Source organism: Phocoena phocoena, chromosome 7 (genome assembly GCF_963924675.1).
Source record: "Phocoena phocoena chromosome 7, mPhoPho1.1, whole genome shotgun sequence".
Lineage (NCBI taxonomy): Eukaryota > Metazoa > Chordata > Mammalia > Artiodactyla > Phocoenidae > Phocoena > Phocoena phocoena.
Window position 1 is genome coordinate 56730284 of NC_089225.1, and position 22537 is coordinate 56752820.

The window sequence follows — 22537 nt, forward strand, 5'->3', positions numbered from 1 at the left end:
CCTGTATGAAATTGAAAAAAAATGGACTCTCATTTGTCCTTATATTTCTCTCAGCACCTAGTTCAGTGTCTTGCACTAGTGTGTGTGTGCTTAATAAGTTTCTTTTTTTTGTTAAATTAACAAAGGATTATTAGTTGAATTGAATTAAATTGTAATTTGCAGATAGTTTAACAAAGATCATTGTTGTATCCTTTTATTCTGGCAATAAACCTGTCTGGCTTAAGACATAAAATTAGCAGGTATTCTTAAAAAATGAAGAATAACAACACATAATTAAGGCGGAGAGGAAAATGTCAAGAATCATAAGGTTTAGGGTGATCGAACGAAAGGAAGGAAAAATAGGTAGAAATAATTATAAATTAATTAGCCACTGTATCATAATAATTAATTCTGTTATATTTAACTACAAAATAACTGAATTATAGATTTGAAATGCATAAAATATTATAGTAATAGATGCATCTGACATGAAACTTATTTTTCCCCTAAGTATGAAGTATAGTTCATCCCACTTTCTGTGCTTTGCCAAAAGAATAAATGTCTTTCCAGTACTTTTATAGAAAATTGTCTACTAGTACATTATGGCTAATTCTTCCTATGAGTCTTCTAGATGGAAGAGCCTACCTCTGTTCTTTACAACTATTCCTACCTGATAGCTATTAACTGTGCTGCATGTATATCCAAGTTGTATCTATATTCACTCTTGTATTTTAAATAACTAGTTTAAATTGCAGTGAAATTGTACCCTGTGTTTTGCATTCATTGTAGTGAACCCTGCCATTGCAGTCTCAGTACTTATTCAGTGCTTACAAGTGGATTACATATAGTTATCCTACTCAAGTGATCATGTAAATCCTTCTTTCATTTTGAGAATTGTAGGTTTTGACTGCAGAAAACATTTTCATAATACCTGTGTTACTGCAGTGTTATGGTTCTGACACTGTTTTTGTTAAAACTTGCCATTTACAGGAATTTATATTTGAATCATTCTAAAATCTCACTAGGTGCAGAAGCTATGTGTGTGATAGATAGGTGTGGATGGCTTTTGCTTTATTGTTTAGTTTTAATATTAAGGGTTGTTTTCAGGTGTATCCTTTTTTTTCTTCCTGCATTTTTTCAAAACTAACAGAAAGATATTGATTGCTCCTGTAACAAGTTATCTATACATTATTTTTCTTGAATTTGAAGTCATAGCTATATTATGTAGAAAGTGAAAATTTGCTATTAACATAAAACGGAAGTTTGCGTGATTAACTGAGGGTGGAACATTAGACTGTTTTATATGGAAATCAATTTTATTTTAATTTGAAATGTCACAAAAATCACAATTTGGGTGCAGACTTGATGTAAGCTTTTGTTCTTTTAATTATTCCCATATATCATGGGGATGGGGGGAAATTCTTGCTCTTCATGCTTTCTTTGTCTTTGTGAGTAGTTTCATTTTTTATTCCTTTGCTGTCATTGTAGTAGGGTTTGGGGAGAGAGGAAAAACATACCTGTGGTCAACCAACTATGTTAAATGAAAGTTACTTGATTCTTTAGAACTAATTTTAATGAAGTAATTAAACATTGCCATACAAAGTATCTGAAAATATCTTATCTGCTGACAGGAACTATATGTTTTGTGTTATTTTTTTAAACTGTACTTGTTACAGTATGGGTCTACCACATTCATTACTGTTATTCAGAAATTGATACTACTTGAGGGTAAAAAGAGACTGATGTACTTAATAAGTGGGAGGCATAAAATTGGAGTGGTTAAAAGCACAAAGCTGGACATTTGCTTCTGGTTAACAAGGAGTAGCTAGTACGAGACTAACCTCTCCCCAAGAATAACTAAAAGCTGGGAAAATAAAACCCACTGTTTGAAGGCATGGTGAACACCCAAAACAGTTAGGACATGAGGGGCCTAGATCCAGGAGATTGGGAAAAGACTCTGAGAAGAGTCTGACCTTCTATGTCACAATTTCTCCTTAAAGCAGTTGCTGACTTCTAAGCCGTGCATATGTAGGATGAGACTCTGTAGGATGAGTAGTTACCAAGAGCTTAAAACGTTAAGTAGAGATTTTGGCAGTCTCACAAGGCCTTAGGGACAAAAATTGGATTTGATGAACAACCAAGAAGAAGGGGCCTGGAAAATACTCCAGGCTTTCAGTTAAAACCCCAGAAAGGCTACACCTTAGGAATAAGAACAAACAGAATAGACCAGTCTCAGCCGGATCAATAGGTAATCTACCTATATTCCATCTGTTTGCCAGAAGAAAATTAAATACTCTGTGGAGGAAAATATCATGCAGTGCCTCTACAGATTTTAATCTATAGTGTCCAACGTTCAATAAAAAATTATCAGACATGCCAAGAAATAGGACCAAGTGATTGAAAATCAAGAGAAAGCAGACAGTAGAAACTGACCCACTGGTTATCCCCAAATTAGTTTTATCAGATATAGACTTTAAAATTAGTATGTTTTATATGTTCAAGAAAATTAGACAAAAAGATGGAGAATTTCATCAGAGAACTGAAATCTATAAAAGAGAACCAAATGGAAATAATAGAACTGTAAATTTCTAATAACTGAAATTAAGAATTCAATAGATTAGGGGCTTCCCTGGTGGCACAGTGGTTGAGAGTCTGCCTGCCAATGCAGGGGACGTGGGTTCGTGCCCCGGTCCAGGAAGATCCCACATGCCGCAGAGCGGCTAGGCCTGTGAGCCATGGCTGCTGAGCCTGTGCGTCCGGAGCCTGTGCTAAGCAACGGGAGAGGCCACAACAGTGAGAGGCCCGCGTACTGCAAAAAATAAAAAAGAATTCAATAGATTAGTTTAACAACAGATTAGACATAGCGGAAGAAAAAAAATAGTGAACTGGAAGATCAGTAGAAAGTTCCCTGATTGAAACAGAGGTAAGAGTTTGGAAAATATCGACAAGAGTGTGAGAGCCATATAGGACTCACTGAAAAGGTCTCATATATATGTAGTTGGAGTCCCAGCAGGAAAGGAGAGAGAGAATATGGAGGGGCAAAAGCAAGATTTGAAGAGATACTGGCCAAGAATTTTTCCAAACTAATAAAAGTCATCAAGCCACAGCTCCAAGAAGCTCTGCAAATCCCAAGAATAAATAAAAGGAAACCACACCTGGGCACATCGTAGTGAGATTGCTAAAGGGGGAAAATAAACAAAATCTTAAATGCAGTCAGAGAGAAAATATATATTATCTTCAAAGGAACTATAAGACTGACAGATAACTTTTCAAAAGAGAAAGAATCTGGAAGACTATAAAATGACATCTGTAAAGTGATGGAGAAAGATAATCACTACCAATTTAGAATTCTATACCCACTGAAAATATCCTCTAAAAGTAAAGTTGAAATAAAATTGAGAAAATTTGTCACTAGCCAACTGGCATTAAAAGGAATACTAAGGGCCATTCTTCAGGCAGGAAAAATGATCTTTGATAGAGGCAAGGTAAGCAGGAGTGAATGAAGGCAACAGAAACAGTAAATACGTGCGTGAAACTAAATGAATATTGTGTGTTTAAAATAATAATAATTTTATGACCAATGGCCATAGCTGCAGTGCTCAAATTCTGTTGTGCATTGAATTCATGTAGTACCAAGGCTGCGCTTCCCACAGGCTGCTCCGGGCCAATGACTGAAAGCAGCAGGGAGACTAAGGTAGGCCCATTCCTGGGGTCATTGGACTCCTGTGATGGCCGACTCTGGGTCAAAGACTCCCTAAGGGCCTTGCAAAGCTTTCCTTAGGTGGTGTGGCAGTCTAGGTCACTTTCACCCAACCTTTCTTCCCTCTCTAGTAAAGCCAGGCTCGGACTTCTGTCACAGTCCAACTTCCTCTCCATTTTCTCTCATAGGCATTTTCCCTCATAAAATCCTTGTACATTTAATCTCATGTTGTGGCATCTGCTTCTCAGAGGACCCAGATGAACACAGCAGAATTAATGTATGAGAATAGCACTAAAAACAGGAGGCAGTAATTGGAGTTAAAGTGTTACAAGGTCTTTGCGTTAACTAAGTGGTGAAGAACTAGTTTAAGGCAGACTAATAAGTCAAGAGAAACTAATAAAATAATAAAAGAATATATAAGTAATAAGCTAACAGGGGAGAAATAGAATAATAAATACTTGTTAAATTCAAAAAGGGCAAGAAAGGATAAAAAGGGAAAAACAATAGCTGGCATAAATAGAAAAGTAATAATAAAATGGTTGATTCTGTCCCATGTGGAATTGCTCTTATATGGTTTCTAGCATTGATGTCATGCTTTTAGAATGGCCATTTCACTGTACCAGAAATGGTTATCTACATCTTATATTTATAGTTTTATTTTTAAAATTTATAATTCTTCTGAACTTATTCTAAAATAAAATATGAATTAGGATTACTGTTTTTTTCCTCACTTCTCAAATGCTTACCCAGTGATCTCAACACCATATTTTAAATGAATTATCTTTTCTGTTGATTTGAAATGCCAACCAACTTTATCAAATATTAAATTCCTAAGTAAACCCAAGTGTAAATTAGATTACTGTATTTGTCCAGTTTCATTTAGAACAGTGTAAGTATACATAATAAGTGCTCAATACTTGCTTTATGAGCCAAAGGACAATATGAATGAATTTACAGGGTTTTTTTTTAATGTGGTAAGACAAATATTTCCTCATTATTCTGCTTTTTCAGAATTTTCCTGACAATCCTTGACTGTTCATTTTTCAAGGTTAATTTTACAATCATTTTTCCAGCTTCTCCCCAAAGAATCTTTTTGAGGTTTGATTGGATTTGAATTAAAACTATAGATTATTTTAGGGGAGAATTCACATCTAATAATATTGTCTTCCTAGTCAAGAACAAGATATGGTTGTCCATTTATTGAATTTTTCTTTTCTGTTCTAAGTAGACTTTTATAATTTTATTTGTCTAGGTTTTCCATATTGACATTTTTTGTTGTTGTTAAAGAAATCTTTTATAAACACTTGCTCTGTGCTAGGCATGGGGCCACATAGTGGCAGACATGATACAGTCTATGACCTTCTGGAACATAGTAACTGGTGGAGGGGAGGACACAAATGGTATTGTTCACTATTTGGTTGTTTCCCTTTTACCACGGTAAATCATGTGAACATCTTATTTATTAAGTTTATCTGCATTTCAAAATTACTTCTTTAGAATAGATTCTATAAATGAAGTTGGACCTACAAAATTTGCAGTTTCAACCTAAATGAGAAAACACTGTCTCTAGTTCTCTTCTATAGAGCCTAAACAAATTGTTTCTTAATAAGAACTTCTTTTCAAAATTTCAGATTGTTTTAATTACTTTTTTGTATGTTGATCTTGTATTCTGTGACTTTGCTAAATGAATTTACTGGTTCCAGGAGGTTTGTTTTTTGGGTTTTTTTTTTTTTTGGTTAGACTCCTTGGGATTTTTATGTATAGACTTTCATGCCATCTGCAAATAGGGACAGTTTAGTTCTTCCTTTCCAATCTGTATGCTTTTTATTTCCTTTCCTTGCCTTATTGTGCTGGCTAGGACTTCAAGTGTTATACTGAATAAGAATGGTGAGAGCAGACATCCTTGCCTTGTTCCCAGTCTTAGGGGGAAAGCATTTAGTCATTTACCATTAAGTATAGTATTAGCTGTAGCTTTTTGTAGATGTACTTTGTCAACTTAATGGAGTTAAGGTAGTTTTCCACTATTCCTTGTTTGCTGAGAGTTTTTATCATGAATAGATACTGAGGTTTGTCAAATGCGTTTTCTGTGTCAGTTGATATGATTCTCTTTTTTCTTTAGCCTGTTGATATGATAGATTACATTGATTTTCTAATATTGAACAAGCCTTGTATCCTGGGAATAAACCCAGCTTGGTCATGGTATATAATTCTTTTTATATATTGTTGGGTTCTCTTTGCTAATATTTTGTTGAGGGATTTTGCATCTGTATTCATGAGAGATTTTGGTCTGTGTTGGTTTGTTTGTACTGTCTTTGTTTGGTTTTGGTATAAGGGTAATATTTGCCTCATTAAATGAGTCAGGACGTGTTCCCTCCTTTTTTATTTTCTGGAAGAGATTGTGTAGATTTGGAGTTAATTCTTCCTCAAATGTTTGGTAGAATTCTCCAGTGAAACATCTGGGCCTGGAGATTTCTGGAAGTTTTAAAGTCAATTTCTTTAAGAGATATAGGGCTAGTCAAATTATTTCATATTGAGTGAGTTTTGGTAATATGTGCTTTTCAAATAATTGGTCCATTTCTTCTAAGTTGTTAATTTATGGATATAGAGTTGTTCATAGTATTCCTTTATCATGCTTTTAATGTCTGCAGGGTCTGTCATGATACCCGTTTCATTTCTGATATTGGTAATTTTGTAATTTGTGTTTTCTCTTTTTCTGTCAGTCTAGCTAGAGGTTTGTCAATTTTATTGATCTTTTCAAAGAACCACTTTTTGTTTCATTGACTTTTCTGTTTTCTGCTTTCAATTTCATTGATTTCTGCTTTTATCTGTATTATTTCTTCCTTCTGCTTGCCTTGAGCTTATTTTGCTCTTCTTTTTCTAGTTTGTTAAGGTGGAAGCTTAGATTACTGATTCCTACTTGACTTTTAAGTTTTTTTCTGGATATTTAATATTTTTTTACTGGTAATATGAATGGAATATTTTTCTATTATGTTTGTTAATTGGTTGGTTTTGATCTATAAGAAAGCTGTTGAGTGTTTTTACTTATTTAATGGGACACCTCATTGATAGTCTATTTTTTTTCATAGTTTTAAAATCTGTTCTCTTCGGTTTTTCAGGTAAGTAATTATATGTTAGTGGTCGTATTTTAATTTTCTTGTCGAATTATACTTTGGGGAATATAAACTTTGTACAAGCATGAAAAATTAGGAGGTCATATAAGAAAATTGGTGAGATGTAGATACTTTAAAAAAATGACCTCATTTTAGTCATATATCAGCTGTTTAGTGAAGCAAAGATTGCAGCAAGTTGTGATGGATGGTAGGAGGGATGTCCATTTTATCTGAATTTTCAGTCTGATGCCCCAAAGTTACAAGGGTTGCATAAGGAAGCAAAGGTAGTCTTAAACGTAAAGATAATCACTGATGAACCATCTATTTATAAAATTAGTCCTCATTCAAATATCTTTCCCAACTTAACACTATCCTTCCTCTTCTTTGCGTCAATATTTTTGTTGATGTCTCTTAATGATTATTAACACAATACAAATAAAATACAAACTGAAAGTCTTACAAAAGATGCAAGATTTCCAGAAGCCCATGAAATTAACATCGGATACTGATTAGGTCACATACAAAGCCATTGGCAAATAAAAAATGAACAGAGAGTTAGACCTATTGACAACTGAAGAAAAACTGAGAGCAGTAACACAACAAAGTGCTTCAAAAGAAAATGATTTGAATATTAAATAATTAAGAATAGATAACTAATAACAACCTGCTGTATAGCACAGGGATTTCGACTCAATACTCTGTAATGGCTTACATGGGAAAAGAATCTAAAAAAAGAAAAAAGTAGGTATATGTATAACTGATTCACTTTGCTGTACACCTGAAACTAACACAACATTGTAAATCAACTATACTCCAAAAAAATTTAAAAAAAGGAAAAACAATAAAATTATTATACAGTAAAAAAAAAAGAAGAGAGGGACTTGAGAAACTTGATGAAGTCCTCATATATTTTTGCAATCATTATCTGTATGATCATTCTGCAATAGTCAAATAAAGTCGAATTCTCTTACCATTTTGTTGTAAAAATTACACTTGTTTCATTCTTTGTTCTAAGAATTAGCATATTAAAATTTTAACCTAAATTTTGTTAACTATAAGCTTATATAAACTTATTTTTGTATTTTAATTTCATTTTAAAGATCCAGTCAATCCTTTTCCTCCACTACATACCATGAAGTTTTGATTCTTATTTTAAATATGTTGCTTTAAGTGGCTATTTTCTGGTACCAATTTTCTTCTGATGAGAATTTCTTGTATTTATTCAAAGAAAAGGTTTCAGACCTGTTCTGAAACTCTTCAGGAGAAATCTTTTTAAAAAAAAAAATTTATTTATTTATTTAGGCTGCAGCGGGTCCTAGTTGTGGCATGCGGAATCTTTTGTTTTTAGTTGCAGCATGCAGACTCCTAGTTGTGGCATGTGGACTCTTAGTTGTGGCATGCATGTGGGATCTAGTTGCCCAACCAGGGATCGAACCTGGGCCCCCTGCATTGGGAGCATGGAGTCTTACCAGGGAAGTCCCAGGAGAAATCCTTTTTGAATTGTTAACTGTGGTTACCTTAATTGAAATTGGATCAGGGAACTTTCATTTCTTTATATTCACAGAGCTTTATATCCATGTCTAAATCTATCAATATCTGTCTGTCTGTCTGTGTCTATCTATCTATCCATTGCCTAGGACAGTGCCTGGCATTTAATAGGTGTTCAATAAATATTTGTTGAATGAATGAGAACTAAACAGAGAAAATCCCATTCTTGTCTTGAGAGAATTTGTAATCTAATGGCAGAGATATGACCAATACAGACAAAAGATCAGGAATTTATAATCTGATGGCAGAGACAGGACCAAGATAAACAAAAGATAGGACCAATACAGACAAAAGACAGATGGAGAGGAAAAGTTTATTTAAGTTAAGCTTAGTAGTAAGTTTTAATTTGAAGGAGTTTTAATGTGATTCAGGGAGAATTGAATCATAAATTTTGGAGAAGACAATTATCATGTGAGAAGAAGATATTTTGGCTACTTTTGGAGGACTGCATTGTGGAAGGGTAAGATTATTCATCTTGTCATGAGACAGATCCTAAATCACATCTTTGACTATGGATATATATAGAAAGAAACAGAGCTGTCTGAGGGCATGATTGGCTTTTAAAATTTTTTGGTGGAAATGCCTTCCAAATATGGGATTCTGAGGTTCTCTGTAACCATGGACATGTTGTGTTTGCTAAAGAGATAGATTTTCTTCTATTTTTCTCAAAAAAATCTCCTTAAAATATCAAACTTTACCTATGAAAGCAGAAAACAGAATATAATGCCATTTATTTTCATTACACGTGATGGACATTTAAATTTTTAAAGTAGTCCAGTGGAACTATGTACATACAAATTCCATTAGCCAATAATGTCTTTTGCCTCCTTCATTCCCACTCAGGTTACAATTCACACTTTCATACAAGAGTATTAATGTCAGGCATAGCAATTATATACAGGAAAAATAATTTGTTATTTTGTAAAGAACATCTTGTATAATATTGGAAACTAAACACAATATTCTCTTAATATTTGGTTCCCAGAATGGATAGACTCAGATAATAGTTATTATTGTCATTAGTTAATTGTTAACTACATACCTCTTAAAAATTTTTGGAAGGGCAGTGAGATTGAGTGTATTTTGCATTATTGATTTCATCTGCTTAGGAAATAACAGATTTAACCTGTTATAATGTTTTGAGATTTTGTATATTTTATATTAGAAAAAAATCTTCCTTGGGACAGTGCAGTGAGTCTAACAGTTATGGTACAAGATTTGCTTATAGTCAGTCTTACTTAATTTATACCTAGACCAGTGTCTCATATTATATATTATCAATAGAGAAAGCAGTTCATAATTGCAGGATACCAACCTGCAAATGCATATGTATTTGATCGTCTTAAAATTCATTTCCCTAGGAAACATAACCTTTGAAACAATGATGGAAATTCTCCGAGATAAACCAAGTGGCATTAATATGGAGGGAGAATTCCTGACCACTGCAAGCATGGTTTCTATTTTACCTCAAGACTCCAACGTTCCTTGCATCCACTTCCTTACAGGGACTCCTGATCCTGAGAGGTAAAGTCACAAAATACTATAAACCAGGCAGGGGGTCGGGTAGGGTAGAGTCATTAGTTTGGTGATGATTTTGTCAGGCTAAATTTTTGTTGCACAGATACCACAATAATTTTTGAATGCATTTTCTTTTTTTTTAATTAATTAATTATTGGCTGCGTTGGGTCTTCATTGCTGCACGTGGGCTTTCTCTGGTTGCGGTGAGCGGGGGCTACTCATCATTGCGGTGTGCGGGCTTCTCATTGCGGTGGCTTCTCTTGTTGCGGAACTTGGGCTCTAGGCTTCAGTAGTTGCAGCACATGGGCTCAGTAGTGCTGGCTCTAGAACGCGAGATTAGTTACTCCGTGGCATGTGAGATCTTTCCAGACAAGGGCTCGAACCCCTGTATCCTGCATTGGCAGGCGGATTCTTAACCACTGCGCCACCAGAGGTCTTTTGAATGCATTTTCTATTCAGGTTTTAGTCTGCCATTTTCCTATGTGTATCATTGCCATATCTATTCTCATTCATATGGGACGAAAATGTTTATAGTTTCTGGTACGCAGTTATTCCTACTCCCTCTTTCCCTAGCTATATTTAAAATTGTCAAGAAAAGTAGATTGGGGCTTCCCTGATGGCGCAGTGGTTGAGAGTCTTGCCTGCCGATGCAGGGGACGGGGGTTCGTGCCCCGGTCTGGGAAGATCCCACATGCCGTGGAGCGGCTGGGCCCGTGAGCCATGGCCGCTGAGCCTGCGCGTCCGGAGCCTGTGCTCCGCAACGGGGAGAGGCCACAACAGTGAGAGGCCCGCGTACCAAAAAGAAAAAAAAAAATAAGTAGATTGGTTTTTTAATGCAGATTTCAGTATTAAATATTAGATGGTGAGTAAGAGTAAAAAGGTTAAATGATCTAGAAAATACATACATGTAAAACAAAATATCAATAGTTCAAGTTATATCTTAAGTAGGATATATACAGACTACCTTGATTTAAATCATTGGTATCTCATAAAACTTAATGCACATTACATTTAGAAGTGATCTTATATTCACTATCTCTTAGTATTATAATCTTTCATATTATTAAAGATACCTTCCAGAAAAAGGAATAAAACTTGTGAATCCCTTATTAATACTGCTGCTTATTTTCATCCCAAATCCTAATGCTCAGTCTGTTACATTGAGGATTGTTCTTACCCTCCAACTGTGGAATTTGCAGTAGAAAATGATGAACTATAATTTTACTTGACACTGTTTATATGCCAGGCCCTTTGTTAGGTTCATGGGAATATAAGGCTAAATAAAGTATGATCCCTTGCCCCAAAAGGAGATCTCAGTGTACCAGGGAAGACAGGCATGGGTATAAGTAGTATGACAGGAACAATTAGTATGTTATAAATTAGTAGAAAGTAAAGGGAATCTTAGAAGATTTAGAATAATGCTGAATATTTTTTTTTCGGCTGAATATTTTTATATCCCCACATACCAAACTTAATACTTTTTCTTCTAGATCTGTTTTTAAGCCTTTCATATTTGTACCAAATATTTCACAACTATTGGACACCAGTTCACCCACATTTGAAGATTCAGTTAAAAAGAAGCCACAGTTTAACATTAAGCCTGACAGAAGACACCTACTCTACCAAAAACATCAACAGGCCTTGGAAATACTAGATAATAAGGAGGTATGATTAGATTATATCTCTGTTTTATCATTAAGAATAACTTAAAATATGATTGAATCCATATTTTGAACTTTGAAATTTCAGCTTTCTTTCCTTTATATAAAAATAGGTTTAAAAATAGTTTAGATGCTTAGACTATAATAGAGCTATATTATTTTTGAACTTTGGTTTAAAAAATGGTTAAGAATATATTGTGAATTTAGAGAAATGTAGTATATTAAACATAATAACAATAGCTAACATTTATTGAACACTTATTATACACCAAGCACCATGGTACTGTTACATGGGATATTTCATTTAATCTTCACAACTACTTTATCAGGTAGGTACTATTTTTTTTTAATAAATTTATTTATTTTATTTATTTATTTTTGGCTGCGCTGGTTCTACATTGCTGCATGCGGGCTTTCTCTAGTTGTGGTGAGCGGGGGCTACTCTTCGTTGCAGTGCGCGGGCTTCTCATTGCAGTGGCTTCTCTTGTTGTGGAGCACGGGCTCTAGGCATGTGGGCTTCAGTAGTCGTGGCACAAGGGCTCAGTAGTTGCAGCTCCCGGGCTCTAGAGGGCAGGCTCAGTAGTTGTGGCGCACGGGCTTAGTTGCTCTGTGGCATGTGGGATCTTTCTGGACCAGGGCTCGAACTCGTGTCCCCTGCATTGGCAGGCAGATTCTTAAACACTGTGCCACCAGGGAAGTCCCAGGTAGGTACTGTTATCGTTTCCATTTTACTGATAAGAAATCTGAGACTTGGAGAGTTTAAGTAGCTTTCTTAGTGTATCTCACACCAAAAATTACAAAACCTCTAGAGGGGAGTTAACTTGGTCTCTAAAATAATGTTCTTAATCATATACCCTCAGATTAATTTTAATTGAAAGTGACTTGACACCCCGTAGACTTAAAATAATAATTATTATAATGAGTTGGAGTTTTAATAAAAGATAAATGCTTATTATTTTTAAATGTAAGCATAATAAAAGATTAAACACATCACCCACAATCTCATCTCCAGAAACAAGTAGATATATAATTTGGGGGGACAGATAGATTGATGGGTAGACAAATAATTTTATAATGTTCATACCTCTTCAGCCTTCCTGCCCTCTTCTGTCTCTGCCCCAGAGATTAAAATAATAGATTAGAAGGAAATGGAAGGGCTACCTAAAGGCCTTTCTCAGAACTCTCAACTCATTCTTGCAATGAAGGAAAAGATTGGTCATCTTATACCTTTTCTCACCTGCTTCTACCAGCTTCGCTTCTGATTTTTATTGCCTATAATAACTTTTACTTTGTGAAGGTATATACATTTACATTCTTTCTACATTAAATGAATTAGATGAATTTTCCTCCCTGGCAATTATTTACTTATTTCCTTTTTCTGTAGTATGTTTACATAGTTGCCCTGCTTTTCTCTCCCCCGCCCCCCCCCGGCCCACCCCCGTGCTTATGCTTAAAGCAGAGAGCTCTGTACAGATCCTCTATTTGCTATAGATTCTTGACACTACTGCTTTTTTCTGAGACCAGTTTGTTTTACTTCTGACCTACAGTGTAAACACCTTTTTGTAGCCTAGTGGCATGGAGCGAGAGGCAAGTGTTTTGTTCTAGGAGCCTATTAAGTGCACTGACAAGGGCCCAGTGCACCAGGCCAGAAGTGTCATTCCCTCCATGGGCTTGGCTTGGCCCATCCTCCAGACTCAGCACAGTGCTGTGAAAAATGATGAGCCCCTGGTCCTTGTTGCCTTTGCTCAAGTTCTTCAGTGATATGTTTCATGAATGTCTGCTCTGGAGGGATTTCCCCTCCTTCCTGAGCAGCCTCTGCACTGCTCTCATTGCTTATGATAGTTCTCAAGAGTTGTTAGCTCCCTTTCCCCCTTAAATACTGCTTCTGGGAGGTGGGTTTTGTAGACTTATTACTAAATGCCCGTTAAACTAAATTAAATTGCTGATTGACATTCTTCTAAGTAATAATGAAATAAAATTTTAAAGCAGTTACTATTTTAGGCTGTATTTAATAGGTATTAAATGTTGATTGACAACATGAAGTAGTGGAAAGACAATGGGATTTGAAGGAAGAAGTGTCAAAGACCTGGGTTCTAGTCCTGGCTCTGTAAATAACTACTTTTATGTTTTAGGGAGAGTCAGTCCTACTGGTAGTTTAGTTAACATTTCTTGATTACTAATGAGGTTGAAAATTTCATATGTTTATTGGCCTTTGTATTTCCTCTTAAATGACTTGCCTATTATTTTCCTTAGTCTGTTTTTCAATTGATTCTTGGTTGTTTTTGTCTTTTGCCTCAAAGAGGCAAAAATATGTGAATAAATTTTTTGTGTAGCAAATTTTTAATCTCAGTTTGTTTATTTAACTTTTTTTGTCAGACAAAAGTTTAAAATTTAATCAGTTGCATTTGTTAGTCTTTTCCTTTAAGGCATCTTGATTTCATGCTTCAAAAGGGCTGCCTCACCTCAAAATAAATATAACTTCTGTATTTTCTTTCAAATACATATATGCATATTTGAAAAAAAAATTAGTTCTTTATCTGGAATTTATTTTTATGGGTGTTATGAAGTAGGGTTCTAACTTCGTTTTCCAAAGAGATGACCAATTATTCTAATACCATTTATTGATAAAATACATTTTTTGCACTGATATGAAATGCAGTGTTTCTTCAGAAAAAATTGCATACAATTTCATACTGAAGTATAGGTCAAAGTTAAGAATCCTTGTTTTGTGGAGTTCTGCCCCATTATGGTTCAAATTTTAAAAATTATGCTCACTTTCTAGTAACTCTCTTCTTATACACTTTTTCTGTCAGTACCTACCCTTTAACTGATGATGGTAATTCATTAATAACTTAAAAATTGCTCCTTTCTATAAGAATCATGACCTTTTTCCCCCCTTGTTGATACAAGGAGGAATCATAGAGAAAATGACTTTTCTTTTAGTTGTTCTTTCCCTTGAACATCACTGTTCTATTTCCTTTGTTTAATCTGATAATGCTGGTTTTAAATGTAGAAGATCCAAATTCATGAAAATATTTCAGCTTCAGTTTTCAGCAACCTTCCCCATACACAATTAATATCAAATTTTCAATTGACCTGTTATTTGTCTTTTAAGTTTCTTGCTTATAGACTAATACTACATAATTGTTATTGTATTTTCTACTAAAAATAACTAATAGTTTGTGGTTAATAGATTAACTGAATCTAGAACAATGATTTTTCCCAAAGAATTTCATTCTTTCTTTATCTAAAGAATAGGAGAAGGGGAACCGAACCAGAAGTTGAAACCAGAATGAACAAACCTTGTCTGTAGAGGTGGTTTGGAATTGTGTTAGACTCGTGTGTGTGCATGTGTGCTCATGCACACGTGTATCTGTGTATTTATTTATTTTTATTTTTTAATTGTTCAGGAAAAAGCCAAAACAATGTTGGACAACATGAGCAAACTGGAGAAGGAACTATTCAAAGAGATGGAATCAATCCTTCAAAACAAGCATCTTGATGTGGATAAAATTGTTAATCTTTTTCCTCAGTGTACAAAAGATGAAATTAGAATTTATAAGCCAAATATTAGTTCTTAGTGATCGCATAAATGGTCAGCAATCTTCCTCAAAATTAGAATCTGTTACATTGGTAAATAATATAAATTAAGTTTGAGCAGATCTGATTATTCTTTAATAGCATTCAGGTGATAGCTTGGCTATTAAAACTACATGTAGCCTTGATGAAATATTGAGAAAGAAAATAACATTGGAACTGGACACATATATCATGGATAGCCAGGTATCACTTTAGGTACCGACTTGTATTTTTTTTTCTAGCCACAATACCTTTTTAAAAATCACAGTAATTAAATATCCAATTCTGCATAAAGCATGAAACATTAAAATAATGTATACATTTATTATATATTGTCCTCAAATAATTTTCTCAGTTACAACAGAAAGCAGATTTTTTTTTAGTAATGGAAAATATTGTCTCAACTAATAAGTTTTTTGTGCTTTAGGCAAGTATTAGCCAGCTCTAGCAAAATTTTCTAGATTTACACATTGTCTTATTCCAGTCTTTTAATTATGCAAATGTTTTATTAAACTCAGACATGCTCTTTGTCAAGACTTAGCTGACCAGTGAGCTTTTAGCTCTAATTATCTAGCATTTTTTTGCCCATACCCCTTAACAGACTTTTATGTTAATATTTTTAGAAGAGCTTTCCTGGGAGATTGGGAAATGGAATAGGAGATATTATTTTGGTGTCTCAAATCTCTCTCATCTTTTACTTCTGTTCATTCAGTGAAAACAGGAACAGGAATGAGACAGTGGTGATGAAATAGAAATATTAGCATATTATGAACATTAAGAACGTTATAATATATAAAATATTATGAACCTTATATATGAATAATAATATCTGTCCAAAGATTATAAAACTCTGTTAAAGGGCTTCCCTGGTGGCGCAGTAGTTGAGAGTCTGCCAGCCGATGCAAGGGACACGGGTTCATGCCCCGGTCCGGGAAGATCCCACATGCCGCAGAGCGGCTGGGCCCGTGAGTCATGGCCGCTGAGTCTGCGCGTCCGGAGCCTGGGCTCCGCAACGGGAGAGGCCACAGCAGTGAGGGGCCCACGTACCGCAAAAACAAACAAACAAACAAAAAAAACTGTTAAAGTTACACAGGGATTACCAAGTAAGACTCAAAGTTGGAAATACAAACAAAAGAAAACTCCAACTCAAAATAACACTATGTTTTCATTGGTTTCTAGAAATTTCCATTTTAGGTGTTTGATTGCATTATGATATTTATTGGTCACTATCACTGCAATTAGGATTATTACTAAAATAATGGATCATTATATTTAAAGAGTCCTCAGAAATTATTTTTTAAATTCTCTCATAAAAATCATAATCTGCCTGATGGCTCTTGTCTAATGCAGGGCTGCCATTACAAAAGAAAACTGTATCAAATGCTCAGTTAATTCTGGTTTGCCTTACATATAATTCAGTGATAGGTTCTTCCTAAATCATGAAGCCCCTTGGGCAACCCCCAGATGCCCCCCCTCTCTTTTTTAATATGTGAGGAAACTAAGGGTAAGTAGTTCATTGATTTATTTAGGCACAGAAACGTGCCACTCTCTAGGGCCCACATGTTTCACTTTCTCCTTTGACACCATGCTAGACCAAACTAGTACCAGGCTCTCACCTGGACCACTGCAGTTAAGTTCTTCACCCATTTTTGCTCTTTATCTTCATCCACATGGGTCACTGCAGCTAGAGTGATCTATTAAAATTTTAAATATGTTCATGAATTTCCCTCCTGAAACTTTTTTAAAAAAATAGACTTTATTTTTAGAGCAGTTTTATGCTTAAAGCAAAATTGAGAAGAAAGTACAGAGTTCCCATGTACCCCTGTTCCTCTATCCTCCCCTCCACCATCAACATCCCCCACCAGAGTGGTACATTTGTTATAACTGATGAACCTACACTGACACATCATTATCACCCCAAATCCAGAGTCTACATTAGGTTTCACTCATTATACATTCTATGGGTTTGGATAAATGTATAATGACGTGTATCTACAATTATAGTATCATACAGAACAGTTTTACTGCTCTAAATATCCTTTGTGCTCCACCTATTCATCTCTCCCTTCCCCTAACCCCTGGCAATCATCTTTTTACTGTCTCCACAGTTTTGGCTTTTCTAGAATATTGTATAGGTGGAATCATACAGTACGTAGCCTCCTTTTCAGATTGGCTCTTTAACTTAGTAATATGCATTTAAGTTTCCTCTATGTCTTTTCATGGCTTGATAAGTCATTTCTTTTTAGTGATGAATAATATTCCACTGTCTGGTTGCTGATATCCACTACTGAAGGACGTCTGGTTGCTTCTCTGTTTTGGCAATTATGAATAAAGCTGCTATAAATATCCATGTGCAGGTTTTTGTGTAGACATGGTTTGAACTCATTTGGGTAAATACCCAGGAACATGAGTGTTGGATGGTGTGGGAAGAGTATGTTTAGTTTTATAAGAAACTGCCAAACTGTCTTCTAAAGTGACTACCGTACCATTTTGCTTTCCTACCAGTAGTCAATGAGAGTTCCTGTTGTTCCACATCCTCGCCAACATTTGTTGTTGTCAGTGTTCTGGATTTGGGCCAGTATAATAGGTATGTAGTAGTATCTCACTGTTTTTTTTTTTTTTTTTTTTTTTTTTAAGTTTTTTTTTTTCGCGGTACGCGGGCCTCTCACTGTTGTGGCCTCTCCCGTTGCGGAGCACAGGCTCCGGACGCGCAGGCTCAGCGGCCATGGTTCACGGGCCCAGCCGCTCCACGGCATGTGGGATCTTCCCGGACCGGGGCACGAACCCGTGTCCCCTGCATCGGCAGGCAGACTCTCAACCACTGTGCCACCAGGGACGCCCTATCTCACTGTTTTAATTTGCATTTCCCTAATGACATATGATGCAAAGCACCTCTTAATATGCTTATTTGCCATCTATATTATCTTCTTTGGTGAGGAATCTGTTCAGATCTTCTGCTCATTTTAAAAAATCAAGTTGTTAATTTTCCTATTGTGTCTAAAACTGTAAAGAGTCAATGAGATAAGTCCCAATCCTTAACAACTATCAACAAGATCCTGCCAATCTGCCCCATCTATATCTTATTATGCTTTTTTTTTTTTTTTTTTTGGCGGTATGCGGGCCTCTCACTGTTGTGGCCTCTCCCACTGCGGAGCACAGGCTCCAGACGCACAGGCTCAGCGGCCATGGCTCACGGGCCCAGCCGCTCCGCGGCATGTGGGATCTTCCTGGACCGGGCATGAACCCCCGTCCCTTGCATCGGCAGGCGGACTCTCAACCACTGCTCCACCAGGAAAGCCCTATGCTTTGTTTTTTTAAAGTTTCTATTCTGCTCTTTCAGTTCCTTGAATGTGCCGAGTTCCTTCATCATGACTGTACCCTCTGCTTGCACCATTTGTTTCATGTGCTTTTAATATAAGTAGTTCTTTCCATCCTTTAGAGTTTTGCTGAAACATGACTTCCTCAGGGAAGTTTTCCCCACTCAAGATCAAGCCTCTTGATACATACTCTGAGAGCCACATGTGATCCTGATCACAAGTGTAATTAAATGTTTAACATCTGTCTCTCACAGCAGAAGCTTTATGAGGATAACAACCATATTTTTTCCCACTGTTATGTGCTTAATGTTCAACATTATGTCTGGCACAAGCTAGATGCTCAATAAACATTTAAATTAACATTCAAGGACTGATGGAGAGAATTTACACAGTCCTCTTCTCGGCTTGTAAAGTGGAGAAAATTAGCTAGACAATCTATCTGTACAACTTGATAGCCTTTTATAAGGATGAGGTCAACCTGTTCCCTTTTTCCATATTCAAAATAGGAATAATAACTCCCCAGATAAAGATAAGGATTATTATATTTATAAAACAGCCAATTAATTTATAAAACATTTTGGGAGACTTTCACTCTATAAATCCAATATGGTATTGGGCTTTGGTACTTCAGTGAGTAATTAATACCTTGTGGTATATTTTAGAAAATTTAAGGTTTTCTTAAATTTCATGTGTTTCTTAAGAGTAAAAAACATAGTAGCTGGGGGGACCTTCAAGATGGTGGAGGAGTAAGATGTGGCGATCACCTTCCTCCCCACAAATACAGCAGAAATACATCTACATGTGGAACAACTGCTACAGAACACCTACTGAACGCTGGCAGAAGACCTCAGACTTCCCAAAAGGCAAGAAACTACCCACGTACCTGGGTAGGGCAAAAGAAAAAAGAAAAAACAGAGACAAAAGAATGGGGATGGGACCTGCACCTCTGGGAGGGAGCTGTGAAGGAGGAAAAGTTTTCATACACTAGGAAGCCCCTTCAGTGATGGAGACTGGGGGTGGGGGTGGGGGTGGGGGTGGAAGCTTTGGAGCCACGGAGGAGAGCGCAGCAACAGGGGTGCAGAGGGCAAAGCGGAGAGATTCCCGCACGAGGATCGGTGCTGACCAGCACTCATGAGCCTGAGAGGCCTGTCTGCTCACCCACCAGGGCGGGTGGGGGCTGGGAGCTGATGTTCCAGCTTCGGAGGTCGGATCCCAGGGAGAGGACTGGAGTTGGCTGCGTGAACACAGCCTGAAGAGGGCTAGTGTGCCACAGTTAGCTGGGAGGGAGTCGGGGAAAAAGTCTGGAACTGCCTAAGAGGCAAGAGACCGTTGTTTCGGGGTGCGCGAGGAAAGGGGATTCAGAACACCACCTAAATGAGCTCCAGAGACTGGTGCGAGCCGCGGCTATCAGCGTGGACATCAGAGATGGACATGAAATGCTAAGGCTGCTGCTGCAGCTACCAAGAAGCCTGTGTGCAAGCACAGGTCACTATCCACACCTCCCCTCCTGGGAGCCTGTGAAGCCCGCCACTGCCAGGGTCCCGTGATCCAGGGACAACTTCCCCGGGAGAACGCACAGCACACCTCAGGCTGGTGCAACGTCATGCCGGACTCTGCCGCTGCAGGCTCGCCCTGCATTCCATACCCCTCCCTCCCCCTGGCCTGAGTGAGCCAGGGCCCCCTAATCAGCTGCTACTTTAACCCTGTCCTGTCTGGGTGGGAACAGACACCCTCAGGCGACCTACATGCAGCGGCGGTGGGGCCAAATCCAAAGCTGAACCCCAGGAGCTGTGCGAACAAAGAAGAGAAAGGGAAATCTCTCCCAGCAGCCTCAGGAGCAGCGGATTAAATCTCCACAATCAACTTGATGTATGCTGCATCTGTGGAATACCTGAATAGACAACAAATCATCCCAAATTGAGGAAGTGAACTTTGGGAGCAACTGAAGACTTGGGGTTTGCTTTCTGCATCTAATTTATTTCTGGTTTTATGTTTATCTTAGGTTAGTATTTAGACCTTATTATCATTGGTAGATTTGTTTATTGATTTGGTTACTCTCTTCCTTTTTAAAAAAATATATATTTTTCCTTCTTCTCTTTTTGTGAGTGTGTATGTGTATGCTTTTTTGTGTGATTTTGTTTGTATGCTTTTACCATTTGTGCTAGAGTTCTGTCCGTTTTTTTGGTTTTTTTTTTTTGGTATAGTTTTTAGCACATTTTATCATTAGTGGATTTGTTTTTAGGTTTGGTTGCTCTCTTTTTTATTACTTTTTAATTTTAATACTTTTTAAATTTTAATAACTAGATTTTTATTTTACTTTTTTCCTTCTTTCTCTCTCTCTCTCTCTTTCTTTTTTCTCCCTTTTCTTCTGAGCCGTGTGGTGACAGGGCTTTGGTGCTCCAGCCAGGTGTCAGGCCTGAGCCTCTGAGTTGGGAGAGAGACCTCCTGGCTCCAAGTAATATCAAATGGCGAAAGCTCTCCCAGAGATCTCCATCTCAACACTAAGACCCAGCTCCACTCAACGACCAGCCAAACAACTAGAAAGACAGGAATACAACCCCACTCATTAGCAGAGAGGCTGCCTAAAACCATAATAAGGTCACAGATAGCCTCAAACACACCACCGGACGTGGTCCTGCCCACCAGAAAGACAAGTCCAGCCTCATCCACTACAACACAGGCACCAGTCCCCTCCACCAGAGAGCCTACACAACCCACTGAACCAACCTTACCCACTGGGGGCAGACACCAAAAACAATGGGAACTATGAACCTGCAGCCTGTGAAAAGGAGACCCCAAACACAGTAAGATAAGCAAAATGAGAAGACAGGAAAACACACAGCAGATGAAGGAGCAAGATAAAAACCCACCAGTATGCTAGATCGTATGGTAGTTCTATTTTTAGTTCTTTAAGGAACCTCCATACTCTTCTCCATAGTGGCTGTATCAATTTACATTCCCATCAACAGTGCAAGAGGGTTCCCTTTTCTCCACACCCTCTCCAGCATTTATTGTTTGTAGATTTTTCGATGATGGCCATTCTGACTGGTGTGAGGTGTTAACTCATTGTAGTTTTGATTTGCATTTCTCTAATGATTAGTGATGTTGAACATCCTTTCATGTGTTTGTTGGCACTCTGTATATCTTCTTTGGAGAAATGTCTATTTAGGTGTCCTGCCCATTTTTGGATTGGGTTGGTTTTTTTTTTTTGATATTGAGCTGCATGAGCTGCATGTAAATTTTGGAGATTAATCCACTGTCAGTTGCTTCATTTGCAAATATTTTCTCCCATTCTGAGGGTTGTCTTTTCATCTTGTTTATGGTTTCCTTTGCTGTGCAAAAGCTTTTAAGTTTCATTAGGTCCCATTTGTTTACTTTTGTTTCTATTTCCATTTCTCTAGGAGGTGGGTCAAAAATGATCTTGCTGTGATTTATGTCATAGAGTGTCCTGCCTATGTTTTCCTCTAAGAGTTCTGTATTGTCTGGCCTTACATTTAGGTCTTGAATCCATTTTGAGTTTATTTTGTGTATGGTGTTAGGAAGTGTTCTAATTTCATTCTTTTACATGGAGCTGTCCAGTTTTCCCAGCACAACTTATAGTTTAAGAGGCTGTCTTTTCTTCATTGTATATTCTTGCCAACTTTATCAAAGATAAGGTGACCATATGTGCATGGGTTTATCTCTGCACTTTCTATCCTGCTCCATTGATCTATATTTCTGTTTTGTGCCAGTACCATACTGTCTTGATTACTGTGGCTTTGTAGTATAGCCTGAAGTGTGGGAGCCTGATTCCTCCAGCTTTGTTTTTCTTTCTCAAGATTGCTTTGGCTATTCGGGGTCTTTTGTGTTTCCATACAAATTGTGAAATTTTTTGTGGTAGTTCTGTGAAAAATGCCATTGGTAATTTGATAGGGATTGCATTGAATCTGTAGATTGCTTTGGGTAGTATAGTCATTTTCACAATGTTGATTCTAACAATCCAAGAACATGGTATATCTCTCCATCTGTTTGTATCATCTTTAATTTCTTTCATCAGTGTCTTATAGTCTTCTGCATACAGGTCTTTTTTCTCCTTAGGTAGGTTTATTCCTAGGTATTTTATTCTTTTTGTTGCAATGGTAAATG

General features: G+C 36.9%; 1 protein-coding gene across 1 annotated transcript in view; it reads left to right on the forward strand.

The window, feature by feature from the left end:
• Window positions 1-15097, forward strand: part of SCRN3 (secernin 3) — a 32082-nt gene extending 16985 nt beyond the window's left edge. Inside the window, exons 5-7 of the mRNA XM_065880488.1 lie at window positions 9699-9861; window positions 11346-11520; window positions 14927-15097. Coding sequence (XP_065736560.1) covers window positions 9699-9861; window positions 11346-11520; window positions 14927-15097 — 509 coding nt within the window. The remainder of the gene's footprint in view (window positions 1-9698; window positions 9862-11345; window positions 11521-14926) is intronic.
• The last annotated feature ends 7440 nt before the right edge of the window (window positions 15098-22537 follow it).